A 26,568-nucleotide genomic window follows, 5' to 3' on the forward strand; every position below is an offset into this window, starting at 1 on the left:
TTGTTCAAATGGTTGAGAAATAGATTAATTTTGAAACAAATTTTTTCAGTTCGTCAAAAATAATTAATGCATTTTGTACAATTATCGAGTTTAAATTTGCAAAAACTCTCAGATTTATAATTCCAGAAGACTCGTAAAGACAGCGGTAGAACAACTAGCTCTTTTTTGAGCTTAAGAAGACTATGGTTGCAGTTTTAAGGCGTCTACTTCCAGCAAATTTAAAGCAGGTTGGCTATAAAAGCAAATTTGGTCCCATTTTTGACGAATTTTGAAAAATTTAGCATAAATTCTTGGCAAAAAACTTTGATCAAACAATTCAGCAGCTCTGCTCTATCTTTATAGATGAAATCCACAACACTACAGTCAGTTGAGAAATTCAACTTGTTTTAGCAACATTGACGAAAATTGGGTCAAAAATACCGAAAATGTGAATAAAAACAGCTGAATTACGTCTAATATTCACAAAACCATAAACCTCGATAACTCCCTAAATCTGTTTAATTCCATATTCTACGCTGGACGGGCTTTCTAATGATACCACTCACAACTCTCTAACATAATTATATCGATCGGACAAAATTATCTGAACAAAAAACCCATTTGAGTATATAGTTCCTCCCCCACTAAATTGGGCGGAACAATAAGTTGATGTTGAAGATTTTATTTTATTGTCATGTTTTAGTGACTTCCACGCCATAAAATTGGGAAAACTTTTTCCTTTTCAAAATTGATTTCCTGCTGTGATATTTTTCTGTACTCTTGGTATCATGTGTTCCGTTGACAATAAGAGGATAATCTTTTAAACTAATTTTGATAGTCAGCGTTATTGTATTTTTTATTTCTTGATTTTAATTCAAGACTTGTTGTGAGTCAAATTAGAGCTGTGATTATATTCACGCTTGAGTAGTACGGGTTGTGGAAACTTGAGAAATTTTATGAAGTAAACGTGAAGAGTGACGTGAGAGAATGATGTTGGAACAAATTTTTTGACGTTTTTCAAGTACGGCGTTTTGGCTTCTGTTTCCATGGTTTTGGACCATGGTTCTGCACGATCACTTTGCACGTGTTCTATTGGAGCTAAATTGAGTTTTTGAATCTCTCAGTGGTCAGATTATGGTTTTTGTGACTTCGTAGCTCTTTATTTTTAAAAATTATTCGTGCCGTATTTGCATTTCGTTCTTATTTTTCCTTCTTTTTGCTGTTGTCTTATGTAGTTTGATGCAAATGTCATTGCATAAATTTTGCTCATTTGGTTCAATTTAATCAAAAATATGGCGTTAAGATTTCTGTTTTGTATTTTTATTATCAGTGGCGGTAATAAATAAAGGTCAACTCAGTCTATTTTCTGGCTATTTTTTGTATTTTTTGGCAATATGGCGCCTTGGTTATTGTTAAAAGTCTTTTCAGAATGATTTGATAATGAGCACTTTTCGCCCTTTGAGAATTGAGAAATGGAAAGCATTGCGGGCCTTAAGGCCACAGGTTTACAACAACCGAGAGGTAGAATTTGTTGACTTGACTGACGAGCGTGATGACGTTAGAACCAATTTGGAAGTTGTCGACCTAACAGCTGAAGAGATAGAATTAACGGAAGATGATATTTCTGAAACAACTCCAATTTTGATCGACTTGACCGACGATGAGTATGAAGAATCGAATTCTCAGGGACAACGAGAGTTAGATTCCAGAAGTGAAAAAGAATTCGAAAGTGAAAAAGATTTTGGAAGTGAAAAAGTGAAAAATCAGCAAGAACTATTCTCTAAAACTTCTAAAACTAAGCAAGAATTGAGTTCTGAAAATCTAGAATTGTATTCTGGAGGTAAACGACAGGTATCTGAAGGTAAACAAGAATTAAGTTCTGACAGTCTAGAATGGAGTTCTCAAAGTCCAGAAGAATCGATTGCTGAATTTCAATTAGAAGCGATTTCTGAAGATCGACAGGAATCGATTTCTGAATTTCAACTAGAAGCGATTTCTGAAGATCAGCAAGCAATGAGTTCTGAGAGTCTAAAGTTGAATTCTCGAAGTCAACGAGAATCGATTTCTGAATGTCAGCAGGAATTGAGTTCTGAGAGTCTAGAGTTGTATTTTCGAAGTCATCAGGAATCGATTTCTGATTTTCAGCAGGAATTGAGTTCTGAGAGTCTCGAGATGAATTCTCGGAATCATCAAGAATCGGTTTCTGATTGTCAGCAGAAATTGAGTTCTGAGAGCCTAGAGTTGAATTCTCGAAGTCACCAGGAATCGGTTTCTGATTGTCAGGGGGAATTGAGTTCTGAGAGCCTAGAGTTGTATTCCCGATGTCATCAAGGATCGATTTCTGATTGTCAGCAGGAATTGAGTTCTGAGAGTCTAGAGTTGAATTCTCGAAGTCAACGAGAATTGATTTCTGATTGTCAGCAGGAGTTGAGTTCTGAGAGCCTAGAGTTGAATTCTCGAAGTCGACCAGAATTGATTTCTGATTGTCAGCAGGAATTGAGTTCTGAGAGCCTAGAGTTGAATTCTCGAAATCATCAAGAATCGGTTTCTGATTGTCAGCAGAAATTGAGTTCTGAGAGCCTAGAGTTGAATTCTCGAAGTCACCAGGAATCGGTTTCTGATTGTCAGCGGGAATTGAGTTCTGAGAGCCTAGAGTTGAATTCTCGAAGTCATCAAGAATCGGTTTCTGATTGTCAGCAGGAATTGAGATCTGAGAGTCTAGAATTGAATTCTCGAAGTCATCAAGAATCGGTTTTTGATCGTCAGCAGGCATTGAGTGATATTCTAGAGTTGAGTTCTCGAATTCAACGAGAATCAATTTGTGAATGTCAGCAAGAATTTATTTCTGAAAGTCTGGAATCAATTAGTGAAAGTCAACATGATTTGAGCTTTGTATTTCAACAGGAATCGATTTCTGAAGGTCAACAGGAACCGATTACTGAATTTCGACAGGAATGTTTTGGTGAAAATCAGCGAGAGTTGGGTTCTGAGAATCCGGAATTGAATTCTCGAAGTAATCAAAAATCGATTTTTGAATGTGAACAAGAATTGAGTTCTCAGAGTCTGGAGTTGAATTTTCGAAGTCAACAAGAATCGATTGCGGAAGGCCAACTAAAATCATTTTCTAAAAATCAACAGGAGCCGATTTTGGAATGTCAACAAGAACCGTTTCCTAGAAGTCAACAAAAATCAAATTCTGAAGATCAACAAGAATCGAATTCTGAATATCAACTAGAATCCATTTCTGTCGGTAACGAAGAATTGAATTCTGAACAAGAACCTTCTTCTAAATCTCTTCCTAATATGATCGACAATAGCAATGGCGAATCGATTTTCAGTTCTCAGCTAGATATCAACGATATGTCACTTCGCCCTGAGATCTATGACCATGAATGCACAACTTTCAGCGAGGTAAAAAATGGTTCCGAAAACTTGACAAATGTCTCTTTTTCCGGTTATGACCTGGACAATAACATTATTAGCAATAAAACTAGGACTGAATCGAACAAATATTTCGGCTCAGAGGATGACGCGGGCAATACAAATGACCAAATCAATGGACAAAACAAAAAGAATTTTGAAAGTGATTTTGTAAGTTTGGTAATGGACGAGGATTTCAAATCAGAAGAAACGCAGCGTATGGTATCAAGTAATTTGTCGGTGCCTTCCGGCAGCGTTAGAACTGGCTTGAAGAAAAAAGAACCAAAATATTTTTCCAAACCAGCCAAAATCACTTCACTTTTTGACCAAATGAGGCTGAAAAACATTGAAGACAACCAGAAGTTTCTCAGCGAAATAGATCTGAACTCTGAATCCTCAGTTTTGGCGCCAAAGCCTCCAAAAATAGCAAAAGTTAAGAAAATTATCGACGTCAGCAATCAGCCAAAACGGATGTCAGGACGCGAAAGAAAAGAGACAAAACCTTATCAAACCACCGTTGCCAATGTTTTATATCCATCTAACGGCACTTTAGGCGCTGTTAGTCTTAGCGGGAACTATGATGAGTTCAAAGCACTTGTTCAGTGTTTAGATCATGAGCACCTGATATGCTCGAAATTGACAAGTTATTCAGCAAATCGAATAGTTGAAAACTTGGCTGGTATGCAGCTGCAGAAAATTGGAAAAGGCGAAAAGTTAATTGATGCAAATTTTCATCCAGGAATTTCTAAAGTTCTTCTGGCTGCAAGTGATATCACGGGAAATGTGATGTTTTTGGATGTCGGCCATAATTCTGAGGAATTGGATTCTAATAGAGACCATAAATTTTAGAGACCTTAAAATAACTAGAATGTTCTGTCAATATTTCGCCACACGAAAAATATTCAACAGGTGACGAGAAAGCGATAAAAATTCAATTTTGCAACAATTGATCCGAACAATTTGTTTGGTCTTGTCTACAAAGCAAAAATGTTTTTATGCCATATTTGTTTTTTTTTTCAATTTGTGCTCTTTTTTGCGCAATAATGTTTTCCATTAAAGCTTTCTCCGTTAATACCTAAAAGCTATAAGTTTAAAAATTAGGAAATAATTTATATGTCAGCAGGTTCTAATTGAAAAATTCCACAGTATACGAAATAAGAGAGCTTTTGCGATCAGCTTTGTTGAAGTAATGCAGTTTTCAATAAGGGTGTGCTTTTGCACAGCTTGTTCCGACCCACCAAGAAGATTAATTATATACCAAAAATCAAAACACTGTGTCCGAAAAAGTCCATGAGATTTTTGGTTATAAAAATGTTTGATTACCTTAGCAAAAAAATCTTATGCCAAACGCGGTAGCTAAACATTTTCAATTTGAACTGATCTTAGAACGTATTATTCTACCTATGGAGAAGAATTGAAGAATTGCAAAATCGTAAAATCTAACGACAAAAATTGTTTTCCTCTTTTTTGAAGTATTAGAAGTTTGCATTCATTTCAGAGGCACTTGTTTTATTCAATTTGAAACTGTTTTCTCGTCAAAGTTTCACAAAGTTGCCGTCGACATGAATTTGTTTTCTGTAAAAGGTTTGCGAAAATATTTTACAAAAAAAAATTACAAAAAGGTCAAGTTATCATTTTTTAAAATCTTCATACTCTTAATATTTAATCTAGGCCAGCTCAACTGCCTCTCGTTTACCGGATAGTTAATTACTGCTGTTTATGCGCTTCGCAATTCTGTTAAGTTCTACTTTCTGGCTAAATGATGGTGTCTAAGGAGATTTTACGCTAATAATAATCAGTGTTGCCTGAGCGAAGGCCTGTTTATTTCGAATTGTTTGCAGCAAAGCAACACTTGAGAGATCGTATCGGAGATTATATTATTCACTACATCAAATAAAGGAACCAATCGTGAAGTTAATAAATGTTTTTTTTTTCACATTTCTCGACAATTGGATAAATTTCAATGCAACAACTGTTTTTCCATGTTCAGTACCTCGTATCTTTAAAAAACTGAAAAAAAACCTGATCTAACCATTTTACTCTTCAAGTGCCTTCAAGTCATACTGCGCATATCTTCCAATCAAAATTTTGAGTGGTCAAAGATGACAGAACAAAAAACCGGTTTAGCATAGAGTTTCTTCAGTTTAATACCTGAGCTCGGAACTAAATGCTAGGATATTTGACATATTAGCTTTGAAAACTAGTCGCGGAAACAGAGTAGATAACATGCATGTAACGCCGTTCAATTTTAGGCAATAAGGCAATTATAGCTCTTTTTCCTATCCGCTAAAACCGCACTGTGTGACTGTCACATGATTTAGCCACTAATCTAGAAGTATTGTAAAAATGATAATTTTGGAAACTAGAAGCAGCATTCGGAGAAACATTTTTTAAAATTTCAGCCCGGATGTCTCCTAAGCAAGTTGCTAATTGTACAATCAACTTCACTATAATGTTACTTATACTCTTTGAAATTTTAAATATACCCAAATTATCTCTAACTATAAATTATTAAGTTTCTAACTATAAACATTTTGTTGTTTACTTTCTCGTGAGTACTTCTTTCAAGAAGTCAAATTTAGCAAAAGCTTTTTTGTAAGAAATTGATAATAAAAATGTGTTATGTATACATTTGATGGAAAAACTGTAAAATTTATATTCAAATTTTTAGTTTTTAAAAACGAAACTGTATATCATTTTGAGGTTCATTTAAGGATCATTTTAATTTATTTTGTCAGCTTAGGAATCGTAAAATTTAAATTAATTGTTTTATTTTTTAAAAACGAAACTATATCTTTTTGAGGTTCATTTAAGGATCCTTTTAATTTATTTTGTCAGTTTAGGAATCGTAAAATTTAGATTAATTGTTTTATTTTTTTAAAAACGAAACTGTATATCTTTTTGAGGTTCATTTAAGGATCATTTTAATTTTTTTTGTCAGTTTAGGAATCGTAAAATTTAATTAATTGTTTTATTTTTTTTAAAAAACGAAACTGTATATCTTTTTGAGGTTCATTTAAGGATCATTTTATTTTATTTTGTCAGTTTAGGAATCGTAAAATTTAAATTAATTGTTTTATTTTTTTTAAAAGCGAAACTGTATATCTTTTTGAGGTTCCTTTAAGGATCATTTTAATTTATTTTGTCAGTTTAGGAATCGTAAAATTTAAATTAATTGTTTTATTTTTTTAAAAACGAAACTATATCTTTTTGAGGTTCATTTAAGGATCATTTTAATTTATTTTGTCAGTTTAGGAATCGTAAAATTTAAATTAATTGTTTTATTTTTTAAAAACGAAACTATTTCTTTTTGAGGTTCATTTAAGGATGATTTTAATCTATTTTGTCAGTTTAGGAATCGTAAAATTTAGATTAATTGTTTGATTTTTTAAAAACGCAACTGTATATCCTTTTGAGGTTCATTTAAGGATCATTTTAATTTATTTTGTCAGCTTAGGAATCGTAAAATTTATATTAATTGTTTTATTTTTTAAAAACGAAACTGTATATCTTTTTGAGGTTCATTTAAGGATTATTTTAATTTTTTTGTCAGTTTAGGAATCGTAAAATTTAAATTAATTGTTTTATTTTTTTAAAAAACGAAATTGTATATCTTTTTGAGGTTCATTTAAGGATCATTTTAATTTATTTTGTCAGTTTAGGAATCGTAAAATTTAAATTAATTGTTTTTTTTTAAAAACGAAACTATATCTTTTTGAGGTTCATTTAAGGATCATTTTAATTTATTTAGTCAGTTTAGGAATCGTAAAATTTAGAATAATTGTTTTATTTTTTAAAAACGAAACTGTATATCTTTTTGAGGTTCATTTAAGGATCATTTTAATTTATTTTGTCAGTTTAGGAATCGTAAAATTTAAATTAATACTTTATTTTTTTTAAAAACGAAACTGTATATCTTTTTGAGGTTCATTTAAGGATCATTTTAATTTATTTTGTCAGTTTAGGAATCGTAAAATTTAAATTAATTGTTTTATTTTTTTAAAAACGAAACTATATCTTTTTGAGGTTCATTTAAGGATCATTTTAATTTATTTTGTCAGTTTAGGAATCGTAAAATTTAAATTAATTGTTTTATTTTTTTAAAAACGAAACTATTTCTTTTTGAGGTTCATTTAAGGATGATTTTAATCTATTTTGTCAGTTTAGGAATCGTAAAATTTAGATAAATTGTTTGATTTTTTAAAAACGAAACTGTATATCCTTTTGAGGTTCATTTAAGGATCATTTTAATTTATTTTGTCAGCTTAGGAATCGTAAAATTTATATTAATTGTTTTATTTTTTAAAAACGAAACTGTATATCTTTTTGAGGTTCATTTAAGGATTATTTTAATTTTTTTGTCAGTTTAGGAGTCGTAAAATTTAAATTAATTGTTTTATTTTTTTAAAAAACGAAATTGTATATCTTTTTGAGGTTCATTTAAGGATCATTTTAATTTATTTTGTCAGTTTAGGAATCGTAAAATTTAAATTAATTGTTTTTTTTTAAAAACGAAACTATATCTTTTTGAGGTTCATTTAAGGATCATTTTAATTTATTTAGTCAGTTTAGGAATCGTAAAATTTAGAATAATTGTTTTATTTTTTAAAAACGAAACTGTATATCTTTTTGAGGTTCATTTAAGGATCATTTTAATTTATTTTGTCAGTTTAGGAATCGTAAAATTTAAATTAATTGTTTTATTTTTTTAAAAAACGAAACTATATCTTTTTGAGGTGCATTTAAGGATCATTTTAATTTATTTTGTCAGTTTAGGAATCGTAAAATTTAAATTAATCGTTTTATTTTTTTAAAAACGAAACTATATCTTTTTGAGGTTCATTTAGGGATCATTTTAATTTATTTTGTCAGTTTAGGAATCGTAAAATTTAGATTAATTGTTTTATTTTTTAAAAACGATTTTGTATATCTTTTTGAGGTTCATTTAAGGATCATTTTAATTTATTTTGTCAGTTTAGGAATCGTAAAATTTAAATTAATTGTTTTATTTTTTTAAAAAAACGAAACTGTATATCTTTTTGAGGTTCATTTAAGGATCATTTTAATTTATTTTGTCAGTTTAGGAATCGTAAAATTTAAATTAATTGTTTTTTTTTAAAACGAAACTATATCTTTTTGAGGTTCATTTAAGGATCATTTTAATTTATTTAGTCAGTTTAGGAATCGTAAAATTTAGAATAATTGTTTTATTTTTTAAAAACGAAACTGTATATCTTTTTGAGGTTCATTTAAGGATCATTTTAATTTATTTTGTCAGTTTAGGAATCGTAAAATTTAAATTAATTGTTTTATTTTTTTAAAAAACGAAACTATATCTTTTTGAGGTTCATTTAAGGATCATTTTAATTTATTTTGTCAGTTTAGGAATCGTAAAATTTAAATTAATCGTTTTATTTTTTTAAAAACGAAACTATATCTTTTTGAGGTTCATTTAGGGATCATTTTAATTTATTTTGTCAGTTTAGGAATCGTAAAATTTAGATTAATTGTTTTATTTTTTAAAAACGAATTTGTATATCTTTTTGAGGTTCATTTAAGGATCATTTTAATTTATTTTGTCAGTTTAGGAATCGTAAAATTTAAATTAATTGTTTTATTTTTTAAAAAAACGAAACTATCTTTTTGAGGTTCATTTAAGGATCATTTTAATTTATTTTGTCAGTTTAGGAATCGTAAAATTTAAATTGTTTTATTTTTTTAAAATTCGAAACTGTATATCTTTTTGAGGTTCATTTAAGGATCATTTTAATTTATTTTGTCAGTTTAGGAATCGTAAAATTTAAATTAATTGTTTTATTTTTTTTAAAAAAACGAAACTATATCTTTTTGAGGTTCATTTAAGGATCATTTTAATTTATTTAGTCAGTTTAGGAATCGTAAAATTTAGAATAATTGTTTTATTTTTTAAAAACGAAACTGTATATCTTTTTGAGGTTCATTTAAGGATCATTTTAATTTATTTTGTCAGTTTAGGAATCGTAAATTTTAAATTAATTGTTTTATTTTTTTTAAAAAACGAAACTGTATATCTTTTTGAGGTTCATTTAAGGATCATTTTAATTTATTTTGTCAGTTTAGGAATCGTAAAATTTAAATTAATTGTTTTTTTTAAAAACGAAACTATATCTTTTTGAGGTTCATTTAAGGATCATTTTAATTTATTTAGTCAGTTTAGGAATCGTAAAATTTAGAATAATTGTTTTATTTTTTAAAAACGAAACTGTATATCTTTTTGAGGTTCATTTAAGGATCATTTTAATTTATTTTGTCAGTTTAGGAATCGTAAAATTTAAATTAATTGTTTTATTTTTTTAAAAAACGAAACTATATCTTTTTGAGGTTCATTTAAGGATCATTTTAATTTATTTTGTCAGTTTAGGAATCGTAAAATTTAAATTAATCGTTTTATTTTTTTAAAAACCAAAACTATATCTTTTTGAGGTTCATTTAGGGATCATTTTAATTTATTTTGTCAGTTTAGGAATCGTAAAATTTAGATTAATTGTTTTATTTTTTAAAAACGAATTTGTATATCCTTTTGAGGTTCATTTAAGGATCATTTTAATTTATTTTGTCAGTTTAGGAATCGTAAAATTTAAATTAATTGTTTTATTTTTTTAAAAAACGAAACTATCTTTTTGAGGTTCATTTAAGGATCATTTTAATTTATTTTGTCAGTTTAGGAATCGTAAAATTTAAATTGTTTTATTTTTTTAAAATTCGAAACTGTATATCTTTTTGAGGTTCATTTAAGGATCATTTTAATTTATTTTGTCAGTTTAGGAATCGTAAAATTTAAATTAATTGTTTTATTTTTTAAAAAAACGAAACTATATCTTTTTGAGGTTCATTTAAGGATCATTTTAATTTATTTTGTCAGTTTAGGAATCGTAAAATTTAGATTAATTGTTTTATTTTTTTAAAAAGCGAAACTGTATATCTTTTTGAGGTTCCTTTAAGGATCATTTTAATTTATTTTGTCAGTTTAGGAATCGTAAAATTTAAATTAATTGTTTTATTTTTTTAAAAACGAAACTATATCTTTTTGAGGTTCATTTAAGGATCATTTTAATTTATTTTGTCAGTTTAGGAATCGTAAAATTTAAATTAATTGTTTTATTTTTTTAAAAACGAAACTATTTCTTTTTGAGGTTCATTTAAGGATGATTTTAATCTATTTTGTCAGTTTAGGAATCGTAAAATTTAGATTAATTGTTTGATTTTTTAAAAACGAAACTGTATATCCTTTTGAGGTTCATTTAAGGATCATTTTAACTTATTTTGTCAGCTTAGGAATCGTAAAATTTAGATTAATTGTTTTATTTTTTAAAAACGAAACTGTATATCTTTTTGAGGTTCATTTAAGGATTATTTTAATTTATTTTGTCAGTTTAGGAATCGTAAAATTTAAATTAATTGTTTTATTTTTTTTAAAAAACGAAATTGTATATCTTTTTGAGGTCCATTTAAGGATCATTTTAATTTATTTTGTCAGTTTAGGAATCGTAAAATTTAAATTAATTGTTTTTTTTTTAAAAACGAAACTATATCTTTTTGAGGTTCTTTTAAGGATCATTTTAATTTATTTAGTCAGTTTAGGAATCGTAAAATTTAGAATAATTGTTTTATTTTTTAAAAACGAAACTGTATATCTTTTTGAGGTTCATTTAAGGATCATTTTAATTTATTTTGTCAGTTTAGGAATCGTAAAATTTAAATTAATTGTTTTATTTTTTTAAAAAACGAAACTATATCTTTTTGAGGTTCATTTAAGGATCATTTTAATTTATTTTGTCAGTTTAGGAATCGTAAAATTTAAATTAATCGTTTTATTTTTTTAAAAACGAAACTATATCTTTTTGAGGTTCATTTAGGGATCATTTTAATTTATTTTGTCAGTTTAGGAATCGTAAAATTTAGATTAATTGTTTTATTTTTTAAAAACGAATTTGTATATATTTTTGAGGTTCATTTAAGGATCATTTTAATTTATTTTGTCAGTTTAGGAATCGTAAAATTTAAATTAATTGTTTTATTTTTTTAAAAAACGAAACTATCTTTTTGAGGTTCATTTAAGGATCATTTTAATTTATTTTGTCAGTTTAGGAATCGTAAAATTTAAATTGTTTTATTTTTTTTAAAATTCGAAACTGTATATCTTTTTGAGGTTCATTTAAGGCTCATTTTAATTTATTTTGTCAGTTTAGGAATCGTAAAATTTAAATTAATTGTTTTATTTTTTTAAAAAACGAAACTATATCTTTTTGAGGTTCCTTTAAGGATCATTTTAATTTATTTTGTCAGTTTAGGAATCGTAAAATTTAGATTAATTGTTTTATTTTTTAAAAACGAAACTGTATATCTTTTTGAGGTTCATTTAAGGATCATTTTAATTTATTTTGTCAGTTTAGGAATCGTAAAATTTAAATTAATTGTTTTATTTTTTTTAAAAACGAAACTATTTCTTTTTGAGGTTCATTTAAGGATCATTTTAGTTTATTTTGTCAGTTTAGGAATCGTAAAATTTAGATTAATTGTTTGATTTTTTAAAAACGAAACTGTATATCTTTTTGAGGTTCATTTAAGGATCATTTTAATTTATTTTGTCGGTTTAGGAATCGTAAATTTCAGATTAATTGTTTTATTTTTTAAAAACCAAACTGTATATCTTTTTGAGGTTCATTTAAGGATCATTTTAATTTATTTTGTCAGTTTAGGAATCGTAAAATTTAAATTAATTGTTTTATTTTTTAAAAAACGAAACCATTTCTTTTTGAGGTTCATTTAAGGATCATTTTAATTTATTTTGTCAGTTTAGGAATCGTAAAATTTAGATTAATTGTTTGATTTTTTAAAAACGAAAATGTATACCTTTTTGAGGTTCATTTAAGGATCATTTTAATTTATTTTGTCAGCTTAGGAATCGTAAAATTTAGATTAATTGTTTTATTTTTTAAAAACGAAACTGTATATCTTTTTGAGGTTCATTTAAGGATCATTTTAATTTTTTTTTGTCAGTTTAGGAATCGTAAAATTTAAATTAATTGTTTTATTTTTTTTTAAAAACGAAACTGTATATCTTTTTGAGGTTCATTTAAGGATCATTTTAATTTATTTTGTCAGTTTAGGAATCGTAAAATTTAAATTAATTGTTTTATTTTTTTTAAAAAACGAAACTATATCTTTTTGAGGTTCATTTAAGGATCATTTTAATTTATTTTGTCAGTTTAGGAATCGCAAAATTTAGATTAATTGTTTTATTTTTTAAAAACGAAACTGTATATCTTTTTGAGGTTCATTTAAGGATCATTTTAATTTATTTTGTCAGTTTAGGAATCGTAAAATTTAAATTAATACTTTATTTTTTTTAAAAACGAAACTGTATATCTTTTTGAGGTTCATTTAAGGATCATTTTAATTTATTTTGTCAGTTTAGGCATCGTAAAATTTAAATTAATCGTTTTATTTTTTTAAAAACGAAACTATATCTTTTTGAGGTTCATTTAAGGATCATTTTAATTTATTTTGTCAGTTTAGGAATCGTAAAATTTAGATTAATTGTTTTATTTTTAAAAACGAATCTGTATATCTTTTTGAGGTTCATTTAAGGATCATTTTAATTTATTTTGTCAGTTTATGAATCGTAAAATTTAAATTAATTGTTTTATTTTTTTTAAAAAACGAAACTGTATATCTTTTTGAGGTTCATTTAAGGATCATTTTAATTTATTTTGTCAGTTTAGGAATCGTAAAATTTAGATTAATTGTTTTATTTTTAAAAACGAAACTGTATATCTTTTTGAGGTTCATTTAAGGATCATTTTAATTTATTTTGTCAGTTTAGGAATCGTAAAATTTAGATTAATTGTTTTATTTTTTAAAAACGAAACTGTATATCTTTTTGAGGTTCATTTAAGGATCATTTTAATTTATTTTGTCAGTTTAGGAATCGTAAAATTTAAATTAATTGTTTTATTTTTTTAAAAAACGAAACTTTATATCTTTTTGAGGTTCATTTAAGGATCATTTTAATTTATTTTGTCAGTTTAGGAATCGTAAAATTTAGATTAATTGTTTTATTTTTAAAAACGAAACTGTATATCTTTTTGAGGTTCATTTAAGGATCATTTTAATTTATTTTGTCAGTTTAGGAATCGTAAAATTTAAATTAATTGTTTTATTTTTTTTAAAAAACGAAACTGTATATCTTTTTGATGTTCATTTAAGGATCATATTAATTTATTTTGTCAGTTTAGGAATCGTAAAATTTAAATTAATTGTTTTATTTTTTAAAAAACGAAACTATATCTTTTTGAGGTTCTTTTAAGGATCATTTTAATTTATTTTGTCAGTTTAGGGATCGTAAAATTTAAATTAATTGTTTTATTTTTTTAAAAAACGAAACTGTATATCTTTTTGAGGTTCCTTTAAGGATCATTTTAATTTATTTTGTCAGTTTAGGAATCGTAAAATTTAAATTGTTTTATTTTTTAAAAACGAAATTGTATGTCTTTTTGAGGTTCATTTAAGGATCATTTTAATTTATTTTGTCAGTTTAGGAGTGGTAAAATTTAAATTAATTGTTTTATTTTTTTTTAAAAACGAAACTATATCTTTTTGAGGTTCATTTAAGGATCATTTTAATTTATTTTGTCAGTTTAGGAATCGTAAAATTTAAATTAATTGTTTTATTTTTTTAAAAAATGAAACTGTATATCTTTTTGAGGTTCATTTAAGGATCATTTTAATTTATTTTGTCAGTTTAGGAATCGTAAAATTTAGATTAATTGTTTTATTTTTTAAAAACGAAACTGTATATCTTTTTGAGGTTCATTTAAGGATCATTTTAATTTATTTTGTCAGTTTAGGAATCGTAAAATTTAAATTAATACTTTATTTTTTTAAAAAGCGAAACTGTATATCTTTTTGAGGTTCATTTAAGGATCATTTTAATTTTTTTTGTCAGTTAAGGAATCGTAAAATTTAAATTAATCGTTTTTTTTTTTTAAAAAACGAAACTATATCTTTTTGAGGTTCATTTAAGGATCATTTTAATTTATTTTGTCAGTTTAGGAATCGTAAAATTTAGATTAATTGTTTTATTTTTAAAAACGAAACTGTATATCTTTTTGAGGTTCATTTAAGGATCATTTTAATTTATTTTGTCAGTTTAGGAATCGTAAAATTTAAATTAATTGTTTTATTTTTTTTAAAAAACGAAACTGTATATCTTTTTGATGTTCATTTAAGGATCATATTAATTTATTTTGTCAGTTTAGGAATCGTAAAATTTAAATTAATTGTTTTATTTTTTAAAAAACGAAACTATATCTTTTTGAGGTTCTTTTAAGGATCATTTTAATTTATTTTGTCAGTTTAGGGATCGTAAAATTTAAATTAATTGTTTTATTTTTTTAAAAAACGAAACTGTATATCTTTTTGAGGTTCCTTTAAGGATCATTTTAATTTATTTTGTCAGTTTAGGAATCGTAAAATTTAAATTGTTTTATTTTTTTAAAAACGAAATTGTATGTCTTTTTGAGGTTCATTTAAGGATCATTTTAATTTATTTTGTCAGTTTAGGAGTGGTAAAATTTAAATTAATTGTTTTATTTTTTTTTAAAAACGAAACTATATCTTTTTGAGGTTCATTTAAGGATCATTTTAATTTATTTTGTCAGTTTAGGAATCGTAAAATTTCAATTAATTGTTTTATTTTTTTAAAAAATGAAACTGTATATCTTTTTGAGGTTCATTTAAGGATCATTTTAATTTATTTTGTCAGTTTAGGAATCGTAAAATTTAGATTAATTGTTTTATTTTTTAAAAACGAAACTGTATATCTTTTTGAGGTTCATTTAAGGATCATTTTAATTTATTTTGTCAGTTTAGGAATCGTAAAATTTAAATTAATACTTTATTTTTTTAAAAAGCGAAACTGTATATCTTTTTGAGGTTCATTTAAGGATCATTTTAATTTTTTTTGTCAGTTAAGGAATCGTAAAATTTAAATTAATCGTTTTTTTTTTTAAAAAACGAAACTATATCTTTTTGAGGTTCATTTAAGGATCATTTTAATTTATTTTGTCAGTTTAGGAATGGTAAAATTTAGATTAATTGTTTTATTTTTTAAAAACGAAACTGTATATCTTTTTGAGGTTCATTTAAGGATCATTTTAATTTATTTTGTCAGTTTAGGAATCGTAAAATTTAAATTAATTGTTTTATTTTTTTAAAAAACGAAACTATATCTTTTTGAGGTTCATTTAAGGATCATTTTAATTTATTTTGTCAGTTTAGGAATCGTAAAATTTAAATTTATTTTTTTTAAAAAAACGAAACTGTATATCTTTTTGAGGTTCATTTAAGGATCATTTTAATTTATTTTGTCAGTTTAGGAATAGTAAAATTTAAATTAATTGTTTTATTTTTTTAAAAAACGAAACTATATCTTTTTGAGGTTCATTTAAGGATCATTTTAATTTATTTTGTCAGTTTAGGATTCGTAAAATTTAGATTAATTGTTTTATTTTTTAAAAACGAAACTGTATATCTTTTTGAGGTTCATTTAAGGATCATTTTAATTTATTTTGTCAGTTTAGGAATCGTAAAATTTAAATTAATTGTTTTATTTTTTTAAAAAACGAAACTGTATATCTTTTTGAGGTTCATTTAAGGATCATTTTAATTTATTTTGTCAGTTTAGGAATCGTAAAATTTAAATTAATTGTTTTATTTTTTTAAAAACGAAACTGTATATCTTTTTGAGGTTCATTTGAGGATCATTTTAATTTATTTTGTCAGTTTAGGAATCGTAAAATTTAAATTAATTGTTTTATTTTTTTAAAAAACGAAACTATATCTTTTTGAGTTTCATTTAAGGATCATTTTAATTTATTTTGTCAGTTTAGGAATCGTAAAATTTAAATTAATTGTTTTTTTTAAAACGAAACTGTATATCTTTTTGAGGTTCCTTTAAGGATCATTTTAATTTATTTTGTCAGTTTAGGAATCGTAAAATTTAAATTAATTGTTTTATTTTTTTAAAAAACGAAATTGTATATCTTTTTGAAGTTCATTTAAGGATCATTTTAATTTATTTTGTCAGTTTAGGAATGGTAAAATTTAAATTAATTGTTTTATTTTTTTAAAAAAACGAAACTATATCTTTTTGAGGTTCATTTAAGGATCATTTTAATTTATTTTGTCATTTTAGGAATCGTAAAATTTAAATTAATTGTTTTATTTTTTTAAAAAATGAAACTGTATATCTTTTTGAGGTTCATTTAAGGGTCATTTTAATTTATTTTGTCAGTTTAGGAATCGTAAAATTTAAATTAATTGTTTTATTTTTTTTTAAAACGAAACTGTATATCTTTTTGAGTTTCATTTAAGGATGATTTTAATTTATTTTGTCAGTTTAGGAATCGTAAAATTTAAATTAATTGTTTTATTTTTTTAAAAAAACGAAACTATCTTTTTGAGGTTCATTTAAGGATCATTTTAATTTATTTTGTCAGTTTAGGAATCGTAAAATTTAAATTAATTGTTTTATTTTTTTTAAAAAACGAAACTGTATATCTTTTTGAGGTTCCTTTAAGGATCATTTTAATTTATTTTGTCAGTTTAGGAATCGTAAAATTTAAATTAATTGTTTTATTTTTTAAAAAACGAAATTGTATATCTTTTTGAGGTTCATTTAAGGATCATTTTAATTTATTTTGTCAGTTTAGGAATGGTAAAATTTAAATTAATTGTTTTATTTTTTTTAAAAACGAAACCTTATCTTTTTGAGGTTCATTTAAGGATCATTTTAATTTATTTTGTCAGTTTAGGAATCGTAAAATTTAAATTAATTGTTTTATTTTTTTTTTAAAAACGAAACTATATCTTTTTGAGGTTCATTTAAAGATCATTTTAATTTATTTTGTCAGTTTAGGAATCGTAAAATTTAGATTAATTGTTTTATTTTTTAAAAACGAAACTGTATATCTTTTTGAGGTTCATTTAAGGATCATGTTAATTTATTTTGTCAGTTTAGGAATCGTAAAATTTAAATTAATACTTTATTTTTTTTAAAAACGAAACTGTATATCTTTTTGAGGTTCATTTAAGGATCATTTTAATTTATTTTGTCAGTTTAGGAATCGTAAAATTTAAATTAATCGTTTTATTTTTTTAAAAAACGAAACTATATCTTTTTGAGGTTCATTTAAGGATCATTTTAATTTATTTTGTCAGTTTAGGAATGGTAAAATTTAGATTAATTGTTTTATTTTTTAAAAACGAAACTGTATATCTTTTTGAGGTTCATTTAAGGATCATTTTAATTTGTTTTGTCAGCTTAGGAATCGTAAAATTTAAATTAATTGTTTTCTTTTTTTAAAAAACGAAACTATATCTTTTTGAGGTTCTTTTAAGGATCATTTTAATTTATTTTGTCAGTTTAGGAATCGTAAAATTTAGATTAATTGTTTTATTTTTTAAAAACGAAACTGTATATCTTTTTGAGGTTCATTTGAGGATCATTTTAATTTATTTTGTCAGTTTAGGAATCGTAAAATTTAAATTAATTGTTTTATTTTTTTTAAAAAACGAAACTATATCTTTTTGAGGTTCATTTAAGGATCATTTTAATTTATTTTGTCAGTTTAGGAATCGCAAAATTTAGATTAATTGTTTTATTTTTTAAAAACGAAACTGTATATCTTTTTGAGGTTCATTTAAGGATCATTTTAATTTATTTTGTCAGTTTAGGAATCGTAAAATTTAAATTAATACTTTATTTTTTTTAAAAACGAAACTGTATATCTTTTTGAGGTTCATTTAAGGATCATGTTAATTTATTTTGTCAGTTTAGGAATCGTAAAATTTAAATTAATACTTTATTTTTTTTAAAAACGAAACTGTATATCTTTTTGAGGTTCATTTAAGGATCATTTTAATTTATTTTGTCAGTTTAGGAATCGTAAAATTTAAATTAATCGTTTTATTTTTTTAAAAAACGAAACTATATCTTTTTGAGGTTCATTTAAGGATCATTTTAATTTATTTTGTCAGTTTAGGAATGGTAAAATTTAGATTAATTGTTTTATTTTTTAAAAACGAAACTGTATATCTTTTTGAGGTTCATTTAAGGATCATTTTAATTTGTTTTGTCAGCTTAGGAATCGTAAAATTTAAATTAATTGTTTTATTTTTTTATAAAAACGAAACTGTATATCTTTTTGAGGTTCATTTAAGGATCATTTTATTTTATTTTGTCAGTTTAGGAATAGTAAAATTTAAATTAATTGTTTTATTTTTTTTAAAAAACGAAACTATATCTTTTTGAGGTTCATTTAAGGATCATTTTAATTTATTTTGTCAGTTTAGGAATCGTAAAATTTAGATTAATTGTCTTATTTTTTAAAAACGAAACTGTATATCTTTTTGAGGTTCATTTGAGGATCATTTTAATTTATTTTGTCAGTTTAGGAATCGTAAAATTTAAATTAATTGTTTTATTTTTTTTAAAAAACGAAACTGTATATCTTTTTGAGGTTCATTTAAGGATCAATTTAATTTATTTTGGCAGTTTAGGAATCGTAAAATTTAAATTAATTGTTTTATTTTTTTTGAAAACGAAACTATATCTTTTTGAGGTTCATTTAAGGATCATTTTAATTTATTTTGTCAGCTTAGGAATCGTAAAATTTAAATTAATTGTTTTATTTTTTAAAAACGAAATTGTATATCTTTTTGAGGTTCATTTAAGGATCATTTTTATTTCTTTTTTCAGCTTAGGAATCGTAAAATTTAGATTGTTTGATTTTTTAAAAACGAAACTGTATATCTTTTTGAGGTTCATTCAAGGATCATTTTAATTTATTTTGTCAGTTTAGGAATCGTAAAATTTAAATTAATTGTTTTATTTTTTTTAGAAACGAAACTATATCTTTTTGAGGTTCATTTAAGGATCATTTTAATTTTTTTTGTCAGCTTAGGAATCGTAAAAGTTAAATTAATTGTTTTATTTATTTAGAATCGTAAAATTTAAATTAATTGTTTTATTTTTTTAAAAACGAAACTATATCTTTTTGAGGTTCATTTAAGGATCATTTTAATTTATTTTGTCAGTTTAGGAATCGTAAAATTTAGATTAATTGTTTGATTTTTAAAAACGAAACTGTATATCTTTTTGAGGTTCATTTAAGGATCATTTTTTAATTTATTTTGTCAGCTTAGGAATCGTAAAATTTAGATTAATTGTTTTATCTTTTAAAAACGAAACGGTATATCTTTTTGAGGTTCATTTAAGGATCATTTTAATTTATTTTGTCAGTTTAGGAATCGTAAAATTTAAATTAATTTTATTTTTTTTTAAAAACGAAACTGTATATCTTTTTGAGGTTCATTTAAGGATCATTTTAATTTTTTTTGTCAGATTAGGAATCGTAAAATTTAAATTAATTGTTTTATTTTTTTTTAGAAACGAAACTATATCTTTTTGAGGTTCATTTAAGGATCATTTTAATTTTTTTTGTCAGCTTAGGAATCGTAAAAGTTAAATTAATTGTTTTATTTATTTAGAATCGTAAAATTTAAATTAATTGTTTTATTTTTTTAAAAACGAAACTATATCTTTTTGAGGTTCATTTAAGGATCATTTTAATTTATTTTGTCAGTTTAGGAATCGTAAAATTTAGATTAATTGTTTGATTTTTTAAAAACGAAACTGTATATCTTTTTGAGGTTCATTTAAGGATCATTTTAATTTATTTTGTCAGTTTAGGAATCGTAAAATTTAAATTAATTTTATTTTTTTAAAAAAACGAAACTGTATATCTTTTTGAGGTTCATTTAAGGATCATTTTTAATTTATTTTGTCAGCTTAGGAATCGTAAAATTTAGATTAATTGTTTTATCTTTTAAAAACGAAACTGTATATCTTTTTGAGGTTCATTTAAGGATCATTTTAATTTATTTTGTCAGTTTAGGAATCGTAAAATTTAAATTAATTTTATTTTTTTAAAAAAACGAAACTGTATATCTTTTTGAGGTTCATTTAAGGATCATTTTAATTTATTTTGTCAGTTTAGGAATCGTAAAATTTAAATTAATTGTTTTATTTTTTTAAAAACGAAACTATATCTTTTTGAGGTTCATTTAAGGATCATTTTAATTTATTTTGTCAGTTTAGGAATCGTAAAATTTAGATTAATTGTTTTATTTTTTAAAAACGAAACTGTATATCTTTTTGAGGTTCATTTAAGGATCATTTTAATTTATTTTGTCAGTTTAGGAATCATAAAATTTAAATTAATTGTTTTATTTTTTTTAAAAAACGAAACTATATCATTTTGAGGTTCATTTAAGGATTATTTTAAGTTATTTTAAAAACTGTAAAAAGGGAGCAAATGTGCAGTGATTATTCAAATTTCATATAGACGATTAACTGTAATGACATGCCATTTGGGGACTAGCTATCATATATTCCTACATTTGAAATTTAAGCATCGAAAGTTTTTTTAAAATCCAAATATGGCCTGGAAACTGTATTTTCTATTTCAAAATGAACTTAGATGTTGCCTCTGATAAATAGAGTGTATATATTTTTTTTGAATTGAACTTTGGTATTCGTGAACTCAAAAAGCAGCAAGATTGCCTGTCCTGATCCAACAGGCTTGAATTCCAAAATTGTCCCACTAAAAAAGCATTAGAGCTAATTGGTACATATTATTGATCATACATAAGTAATTAATTATTATTTACTGAAACAAAAACGCCATAGAAATTTGCTTCCAAATAAACCAAGCTATGTATTGTTCCTATTTTTTTTTTGAAAAAAAAAGATGAATTGTTTTAGGTTTGAGATATTTATTGGAACATTCTAGATTGACACTAGCCATTTCGTCCTGCGCGTTTTTTCATTGGCATTGCTTTCTCCACGCTTTTTTAGTATTGAATATTATCACGTCACTAAAGAATTAACAGAATACAAATCGTAGCCATTTTTATGCTTTAAAAATAGCAAGTTCCGCAAAAAAAGTGGCGTCAAAGAATTCGAATTGATTTTTACAGTGATTTAAGCATTAAATTAATATTTAATGAAAACCAAAGTATTCGTTAACATAATACAGATTATTCAATAAAATTACCAATTATCAATAAAATTTGCAAAAATAAATATTTCTCAAGAATCCAATATCAGAAAGATAATTTTCAAGTCATTAGAGGTTTTCAAATACAAACTGGACACGCGATCACTTCGATGTATTAAATTCTGTCCTCTCAATCAATCACAACTGTTCATATTAAGCCAAGGCGGAGTGTTGAAATGTCTGGATCTGAACAAATTGGACTATGATACAGTTTATTCACCTCCAGGGATTTTGAACAGCTCCCGTAATTGATGCCAGCTTAAGTCTTGAATTTTTAATTTTTCCAAAATAACCAGAAAAATTTAAGTTAATACAATGTTATATTCAAAGGATTTAGTGTCGTGCTCGCTGTTTCATTTAGTTGTAACTATTGTCTACAATAATTTTTTGCAGTCCTTTTTGAAAAAATTTGCTTTATGAGTTTGTATTGTTTTTTACTATTAGCATCAAATTGTTTTGCTTGCAAGTTTTTTGGCGGAAAATGGTCATACTGGCATCAATTTTCTCCATTTAAAGACTGGAAGCTCTTTTATCATGTATTTGACTTCATGCGAAGCGAAAATCTGTTGTGCGTTGGAGCTCCAAATGGTCAGGTTTTTTTCAATTATATTTATTTATGAATTTCAGAATTATATCCAATCAGCATATCGCGTAGGCGTAGGTTATGATGCTCAATCCACCTTCAAGCGCGCGTGCAATTTTTTGTCATATTAACCTGCTATTCAACAAAACCTAATTTATTGATTTGCAACGAGCTCACAAAAGTCGGGGGGGGGGGGGGTGGGTTGAATCAGAAAATAGTCAGGCAGGTTAGCTTAGCAAAAAAGTGGGATCAATTCTCCAGGTTCACTCATTAAATTCAATGGCAAAAGTTTTTTATTAGTAATTATGATTAAGTGGCCTAGTACTTGAAAATTTAAATATTGAAATTGGAAAAGAATTGCTTCCTTAGGTCGTGTGTTAATCGTGGACCCAAGAGAACGTTCTGGTACGGTAGCTGCAACTATACGACATGGGATGTCATCACCTGTAAGGTAAGATGAATTTATATCTATAGTTTGTATTTATTTATAAATTATATGTTTCATTGCTCTGAAACGAAATTGAAGCAATTATTCTAAAAGTTTGTGTTTATTTTTTGCGTGACTGTTTTCTTTCAGTATCTTCTATCGATTTCACTTCTTGAGTGACTTTTGCATGCTTGATTCGAATTGCGCGCATTCAGAAATTAGGTCTGTTGCTAAACTAAAAATAATTATGAACGAAACGAGTACATACCGTGTGTAACGTGGTTCATGTCAACAACTCTCATCCGAGAGGGCCAGGGTTCGAACCCCACCCTGCTCAGAAGTTTTTGCTCTATAAAATTTATCTAGCCTCTCCACTCGTTCGAGAGCAATTTTTCGGACGTTGGTCGATTTAGTTTATATATAGATAAAATTAGTCGAAAAAGGTTAATATTTACGCACACTTACAATTATAAAGGAACTATAGATATGTTAACTCTTATTTCAACCAGCGACTATCAAAATTTGTCTTACAATAGCGCAAAATCAATTATGGGTACAATTTCCATCTGAAGTTGCCGTATGTCGGTTCATCTAGTCTGAGAGTTTATTCATAATCAGGAAACTTTTCGAGATTTTAAAAAATCCAGCAAAAATTCCCTTGCAAAACTTAATTGAAAGACCTTAGATGAAAACTCAGGTTGTCAAAACATTGGACATACTTTTGGATTTTCCATTATATGTTTCCAGAGGGCTCTAAGAAGATCTAGGAAGTTCATGAGAATAACATTGACCATTTTTGATTCGTTTTTTAAAACTGTTGTTTGTCGAAGCCAGTACTGCCTTCGAATTTTGAAAAATGCGTGACACATTTGATTATGGGGTGGTTTCCTTTATAGTCGCTCACCCCACAAAAATATAGCCGCCCATTAGGGTTTGTAACCATGGTTTGGGAGGGTATACGTCATATGACCACTAAGCTGGGGGGAGGGGGTGTATAATAGGAAAGACACGAACGTGGCACTTGGACGCAGCTCTTATTTTTGATGCTGGTAAAACTTCTCGATTGCATTTATCATTTTGAAAACGCGGAGAGCTTAATTTTTTGTTATCATGGCATAGGATAATGATTAAGAAACAAAGATTTTTTCCTTTTGTGCCCCCATGCTTAGTGGGTACATATTTTTTGGAACCTTTGGACGCACGTGCCGTATTTTAACAATGATCTACTATGAAAGGACACGTGCTCTATAACCGGGGTGCATAACGTAGTGGGGCGGAAAATGAAACAATCCAGATACAAATTAACAGTTGTACCCCCCTACCCCCAAAACTTTTATCGGCATCCCAAGTGTTAACGGTAACTAATATGTAGTTGGAAAATTAAACCTTTTTTTAAAGTCTAAGAACTTCGCAACACTGAATTTGGTCACCCTATGGACTTAGCTTTCCTTCTTTAAAATTGAGACAGATTAGTAACATTTAAAAAGTTCAAAAATAGGAATCTATCGGGGACATGAAATTGTAATTTTTTTTCAAAGAAGATTTGCCGAAAGCAAATATGAAGCTGAGATCTCATTTTTTGAGATATAATTGATATAATCTATAAATATTTTGATATAATCTATAAATATGGAAAAGACGCTCAATTTCCCGTCAAATCGTTTACAGGTGTTTGTAAAATGTTAAATTCAATATGGGCAATTGAAAAAACGAGCGTTTTCGCAATTAATTGCATCATCAAGTAACATCAAACTTGAGTAAAGTTATTTACAGAGTAATGATTTGCAATCTTGTCATTAAGTTATTTTTGTCAGTTTAGGAATCGTAAGATTTGGATTCAATTTTTTTTTCAAATTCCCATTTTTGTTCAAACTCTTTTGCAGAGGAATGGTAATAGCTGAGTTATCTGATATCCCTATTTTTAACCACCAAATGAGAAATTTTTCATTGAAAAAAAAAGGTCAGAGAAGGATAATTTTTGGGGTCACTGTCTTGGTACTGGCGATATAAAAATAAAAATTTGGAATTTTTGAATTTTTTTCCAAAGTCTTTCTAAAAAAGGTCCGCTGGATCACTGATCAAGGCTCTCATAGCTTGACAAGTAATTAATTGCTCTTGAACGAAGTTCATAGCAATTATTGTAAACGTGCGTGTCTTTTTTTATTCAAAATTTTCGCGTGACAATTTTGACTTCTCGAGTGTCAAAATTCTCTCTCAATCACAATTTCAAGCAGCTGAACTCAATTGGTGGCAATTTAATACTAAAAGTCAATTGAAAAGTGCGCCGAAACTGGTGCCATTTATAAACTTTTAATCTTAATAGCGGTATATGATAACCTTTAATGTGGTTATTTGAAGCCCACTATTGAACTTCTTAGTCCCATTTAGGCTTCACCTCCCTCCCTCCTGACTGAAGCAGGCTGCGATTGATTATAGCTCCCACTAGTCGTTCGAGAGCAATTCTTCCGACGTTTAGTCGGTTATGTTTCAATACCAAAAAAATATTTTAAATATTTTGCCTTTCTGGAAAGAAGACATTTCAAATTAGTTAAATGCCGAAAAATTGAAAGTTTTTCAATTTTTGTTTGCCATTTTAATTCAAGACTTTAAAAAATATGTTTCTTCAAAATGCATTTTTTTTCACAGACATCAGGTAAAAATAAAAAAAAATTTTGATTGCAGCTGCATGCCTGTGTAATCTGTTGTGCTCATTGTTCAAGAATTTGCTATCAACTTTTGCGAGGTCTTTTTGCTGAGCGTTTAGCTGTAAATGTCCATAAACGATATTTTATTTTTGTTTAAATGAATTTATGGATAATTTTAAGGCTCAGTCGGCATTAAACCCTTCAGCGGATCCTTACCGATCCGTAAGCATTGCATGATATTTTTTGTCTTTTTTGTAAATCTGTTAAGAGAAATTTTTTTTAGTTTATTGTCGGCTCACCCTTCATCTCCTCGGCTAACAACTTGCAACGCAAATTCAGTTCGAATTTGGGATCTGCGATTTCTGTCCAACATTAGAAAGACTTTGTTAGATACCGCAAATTCCTGGCCTATGTCTATACAGTACAGTCCTGTTACGGGGGACAAACTCTTAATAGCTTGTTCTGACGGAAGGTTAAGAGTTTATAATTCGTCTGAGCTATCGACGGCAAATAGTCACCCAATAGTGAAACTTTCAGTTGCTGCAGTTGGCGATCATTTAAAGTATCCGGATTATAATGCAATATGGCACCCACGACATGAAAGTTTAGTTTTGGGATGCAGGTTTGAAAAGTCGTCAGCGCCTAATTCTTTGAGTTTGTTTGCCATTGACCGCAGGTTGTCGAAAAATTTACGAGATGTGGCTCTGAATTATCTTTACGAACAGAAGAGAATTAACGAGTATTTGAAGCGTGGTCCAATTTTAGAGATTGCTGGAAACGGTTACAGTTGTTCAAAATACGTTTTTCATCCCGAACTTGACGTTTTAGCTGGTCTGAATTATCACGCAAATATTTATTTATGGAAGTAACGGGTGGCTATCAAGGAAAAAGAAGGGATAAAACTCACGATGCTTGATCAAGGTTGACTGGACAGGGGTCTTTTCCAATCATAGCCCCCCTCCCTCACGAAATTAGCACCCCCAACCCGCCCCCATTATGGCATATTGATGGTATTTGACAGGGGGTAAAAGACCCTAGTTAGGGTATATTAGCTCTCCCTCCCTTAAGTAATGCATGTTTTTGAATCAATTGTGTTTTTGCATAGCCTTATACGAGGTCGGAATATACAATAGATAGTCATATTCTAACGTTGTGGGGGTGGGGGGTTGAGGAAAAAGTACCTGAGATTCAATTTTGCCGATGTTCTTCGCAAAGATCATTTGTGCTCAAACTTTTATATTGTTAGCTTCCTTCGCTTCAGTGTTTGAAAAATTGCTTCTCTTTCTGAGATCTTTTGAACTTTAGTTTCTTTGTTTTTGTTTATACTTTGATGCCTATTGATTCATTGTT

The 26,568-nt window shown here is 26.6% G+C and overlaps 2 protein-coding genes across 2 annotated transcripts in view; one reads left to right on the forward strand and one right to left on the reverse strand.

Annotated features, from left to right (window-relative positions):
- LOC142350263 (uncharacterized) overlaps positions 1-26,568 on the reverse strand; it is a 484,377-nt gene that overhangs the window by 141,187 nt on the left and 316,622 nt on the right. The window lies entirely within an intron of this gene.
- On the forward strand, positions 1,319-26,202 carry LOC142350581 (uncharacterized). The gene is made up of 5 exons (XM_075402445.1): positions 1,319-4,197; positions 21,630-21,807; positions 22,080-22,151; positions 22,516-22,597; positions 25,502-26,202. Exons 1-5 carry the CDS (start codon positions 1,420-1,422, stop codon positions 26,085-26,087), a joined length of 3,696 nt encoding a protein of 1,231 aa, XP_075258560.1. The 5' UTR covers positions 1,319-1,419; the 3' UTR covers positions 26,088-26,202.

This window comes from Convolutriloba macropyga, chromosome 12 (genome assembly GCF_964194025.1).
Source record: "Convolutriloba macropyga chromosome 12, txConMacr16.3, whole genome shotgun sequence".
In the NCBI taxonomy this organism is placed as follows: domain Eukaryota; kingdom Metazoa; phylum Xenacoelomorpha; order Acoela; family Convolutidae; genus Convolutriloba; species Convolutriloba macropyga.